The 4,277-nt window shown below is 59.2% G+C and overlaps 1 protein-coding gene across 3 annotated transcripts in view; it reads right to left on the reverse strand.

Annotated features, from left to right (window-relative positions):
* Positions 1–2,367, reverse strand: part of MDFI (MyoD family inhibitor) — a 15,805-nt gene extending 13,438 nt beyond the window's left edge. The window contains exons 1-2 of one of the 3 annotated variants that reach the window (XM_029241578.1): positions 2,176–2,367; positions 569–655 (exon numbers count right to left, since the gene is read on the reverse strand). In XM_029241578.1, the coding sequence (XP_029097411.1) occupies positions 569–644 (76 nt within the window). In that variant the 5' untranslated portion in view covers positions 645–655; positions 2,176–2,367. Of the gene's footprint in view, positions 1–568; positions 656–790; positions 990–2,175 lie in introns of those variants that run through there. The other 2 variants (XM_029241577.1, XM_029241579.1) reach the window with 2 other exon arrangements.
* Between the last annotated feature and the right edge of the window lie 1,910 nt (positions 2,368–4,277).

Consider the following 4,277-nt stretch of genomic DNA (forward strand, 5'->3'; position numbering starts at 1 on the left):
TGTGTGTGTGTGTGTGTGTGTGTGTGTGTGTGTGTGTGTGTGTGTGTCGTCCCTGCAGGGTAGGGGTGGTGGGGACTGGCCGGGCCCCGGTGGGGAGGAAGACGAGCGAGACGAAATGGCAAGGAGGGGAGGGGCCGGGTCCTGTCGGACAAAAGTTTTCTGGAAGCACTAGGCTCTGGCTGGGTTGGGGGAAGGGAAGGAGAGAAAGACTCAGACACCCCCACCCCGCCTGAGGCCCCCATAAATATTTACACACTGGGCAGAAAAGGCTGGGACACAAATCCCAGACGGACACACAGACACTGCGTGTGTGTGTCTGGTGTTGGGAGTGGGGAGTGTTGGAGCCAACTTGGCGCGGCCACCGCCTCCGTTCGGGCCCTACCCCCATCGCCTCAGCCCTCCACTCTCCTTGGACCCGGTCCCCGATACCCAGATTCCTCGCCTCCACCTCCACTCAAGCTTCCCCGAACCCTCTCCCCGCTTCTCAGGGAGGAGGAGGGAGAATGACCACCGCCCCCAACCCCCTAACCGGCTCTCGTCCAGTCTAGCTCTCCATCCCCGGTCCTACCTGGGCCGGGGGCTGCGCTGGGGGCTCCATGGGGCGCGTCGCAGTGAGGGGGGCGCTGGCCACTCACCTGGGACATCGGCCCGGGACCTGCGGGAAACAGGGCTCAGCGGGCGGAGCGGAAGGTCCCCGCGCGCGCGAAAGTGGAAAAGGGGGCCGGGCAGAGGGCGATCCAGCGGCAGCCATGCGCCCATCCCTTCCCAGGCCGGCCCCCGCCCGACTTACTCGTGCGAGCTGCGCGCCGCTCTCTCGCGCCGCGGGGATCACTGCGCTGGGCCTGCCATGCACGACGGCCGCGAGCGCCCCAGCCCTGGGGCAACTCGGCTCCACTGCGGTCGCTCCGCGCCCCTCCCTCTCACTCGCTCCTTTCTCCCATTTCGGCGCCAGCGCGCGCCGCTGGCCCGCTTCCTTCTGCCTCCTTTCCCTGTAGCCCCCTCGCTCCTCCCCTGCTTGCCTCTCCTCTTCCCTCCCCTCCTCCCCGGCCCACCCTCTCCCCGCCCCCTCCTCGCCTTCCCAGGCGCCCCCCCACCACGTCCCTTCCCCCGCGCCGCGCTCGGCGCTGCCTGGGCGGGACACGTCTGTCCGCGGGGCGCTGCGGCTGGAGCCCCCACAGGAAGCCGGCTCCGCGCGTTTCCTCCGCGCTCTCGGAGCTGGGCCCAGTCTCCCCAGATCCCCGCCCCCCTCCCAGGCTCAGCGCCCCGGGGGGCGTGCAAAAGGGACCGCGCGCGTTCCCCTTTGCCTGTCCTAAACTCTGCGAAAGTTTTTGAAAAAGCAAGAGAACAAGAGAGAGAGAGAAACCATGGTGACCACAACCACCTCGAGCCAATTGTCTGAATATTTGTGGCCCCCAAATCTCGTCCCAAAGGTGGAAGTGATCAAGTTTCTCAGGCACCCTTTGCCCACCCCCTTGGTCTCTGCCCCGGGGTCCTAAGCCTGGGCACAGACCAGAAGTTGTCCCTCCGGGAAATCCGGTTAGTGACCACCTAGCATCCCGTGTCCTAGAGCAGCCCTAATTCCCCCACCTCCACCAGCCGTGCGTGGGAATTTGGTCAGAAACCCAACTTTGGAGGCAAAGAGAGTTTCTCGAGTTCAGCCTTTCTTTTGGCTCCAGACTGGAATCCGAGGCCTTCCAAATTACGGGCGCTCGGGAAAGGGGAGACAGGGAGCCCCTCCCGGCGGGGGCAGCCTGGCGACACATCTGGAATTGTGAGCTGGGTCCCTCCTCAGGGCCGGGGTTAGGAAGGAGCCGTGGCCAGAGAGTCGGGGTGAGGGGAGTTCAGGGACCCTCAGCGTCGCCCAGGGAGCAGGTCCCCGAGGATGGGGGAGGGCATGGAGCCTGCGGCCCGCTGGGTGGGGGTGGGCGGGCCCGTGGGAATGATCAGGTGGGGCCGCCCGCTGTGGTGACAGCTAGACCAAGGACTCCTCGGAGCCGAGTATGGGCTCCCCACCACGAGGAGCCGTGAGCAATTAGGGAGGCGACGGTGGCGCCAGGCCTGTTCTCCCGGTCCCGCCTTCCAGCCCGGGCTTGAAGCTGGGGCTGGGACGCGGGCCCGAGCTAGGGACTCGGGGCCTCTGCTTGGTGTCCCCCAGTCCCTGCAGTCGCTACTTACGACGCTCAAAGGTCCTCGCGGCGCCGTCGAGGCCAGGACCGCTGTGGTCCCCAGGGCTTTCGCCACCCGAGGCCGCGTCCCCGCGATGAGGCCAGGTGGCTTCGGCCGGAAGTGGGGGGCCCCCGGGCCGGGAGGAAGGGGTCCGACTCCCGCGGCCGCGCAGCCTGGTGCGGGGCCCGGCCTGGAACTCCGGGAGCCAGCCCGGATCAGTCTGTTGTATGGAAATTCTGGGGAGCGGGGCGGACTCCCCCTTCCCGGCAAGGGCTGAGTCACTGGGACGTGCCCGCGGGGCTTGGCGACTGCAGCATTCTGACCAGCTTACCTGGGTCCGCGAGCTTGGCCTCATCCGCCGCCAAGACTGGAAGTGGAAGGGCGTAAGGGGGCGGGGTGGTGGACATGGTCCCCAGGGCAGTCCCCACCGTCGCTCTCCGTCCTCTCCTGATTGTGGGGCCCCCTCCCTAACCACAGACCCTAGCCCTACACCACTAACCCGCCCCGCCTCCCCCCTGCTTCTCAGTCTCTATCCAGGGCCCCTAAACTCTGGATCGGCCCAGTCTCCCAGCTTTACTGTCCGAAATCAACTGCTTGGGATCCAAAGTCCTCTGAACCTGGCCCAGCACTAATTAGTATGTCTGGTTTGTTGGAAATGTAAAATATTTACATTTAATCTCACATACCGGTTATACAGGTGTGCTCAGTTTGTGAAAATCCAGCAAGCTGAACATTTAAGGTACATACCCTTTTTTATATGGCTATCATACTTGAATAAAATGTTTTAAAAAATCAACACTCATTAAAATCAACATTCTAGGGCAAAACACAGTATGGTGTGATGACCAGGCAAGGGACTCCAGTTCCAGATCCCAACTCCACCGTCCACGTGTTTCCTTGGAGAAGTCCCTTTACCTCTCTGAGCCTCAAGAGGGATGAACATTGGGCTCTCTGTGTGGAACCTAATAGTTTCATTGTTATCCAGGACCAGGACTAGGGTGAGGTAAGTGGGGCGTTCCTCTGGGGTGCAAAATTTAGGAAGGTGCCAAGATGAAAAAATGTTTTAATTCAATACTTTTAAAAAGCCAAATCTGCAAATTACAGCCCTGCCAGCTAGCTGCCTATTTTTATTTATTTATTTATTGGCTGTGCCTCACAGCTTGTGAAATCGTTTTTGTTTTATTTTATTTTATTTTATTTTATTTTATTTATTTATTTACTTTTGGCTGCATTGGGTCTTCGTTGCTGTGCGCGGGCTTTCTCTAGTTGCGGTGAGCGGGGGCTACTCTTTGTTGCGGTGCGCAAGCTTCTCGTTGCAGTGGCTTCTCTTGTTGCGGAGCACGGGATCTAGGTACGTGGGCTTTAGTAGTTGTGGCTCGCGGGCTCTAGAGCGCAGGCTCAGTAGTTGTGGTGCACGGGCTTAGTTGCTCCGCGGCGTGTGGGATCTTCCCGGACCAGGGTTCGAACCCGTGTCCCCTGCATTGGCAGGCAGATTCTTAACCACTGTGCCACCAGGGAGGTCCCAGCTTGTGAAATCTTAGTTCCCTGACCAAGGATGGGACCAGGGATTGAACCCAGGCCCTCAGCAATGAAAGCGCCGAGTCCTAAACACTGGACCACCAGGGAATTCCCCAGCTGCCTATTTTTATAAATAAAGTTTTATTGGAAACAGGGACAGGATTAGGGTGAAGCCAGTGAGATGGGATCATGCAAGTTCAGGGTTAGATCCTGTCTTTATTTAAAATATTGGCATTTTGTTCATTATAGATTTTTTTGCATTAATTTTGATTTTTAGATATATTGCAGGAAAATATAGTTTACCGAGTAATTACCAAGTAATTGTAATTACCGAGTCTTTTGATGCTCCCTTAAGTTTTGCACCTGAGCCTCACTCACTCTAGGCCTTACACAGCTCGCCGTTGTCCCTGGCCTATTACTGTCTTCTCCTGAAGGACCTGGCTAGGACCCCAGGGTAAATGAGCGGGAGGCTGAAGATGCTTCCACCCCCCTCACCACGCCCCTCAACAACAGGTAGGCTCTGCATTCAAGCCCAGGCCTAGCTTTCCTGGGGCCCACTGATCAGTTCAGAGTCAAATGCAAAGTCCTTACAG

The sequence above is a fragment of the Monodon monoceros genome, unplaced genomic scaffold, assembly GCF_005190385.1.
Source record: "Monodon monoceros isolate NGI ecotype Baffin Bay Population unplaced genomic scaffold, NGI_Narwhal_1 Super_Scaffold_3, whole genome shotgun sequence".
Lineage (NCBI taxonomy): Eukaryota > Metazoa > Chordata > Mammalia > Artiodactyla > Monodontidae > Monodon > Monodon monoceros.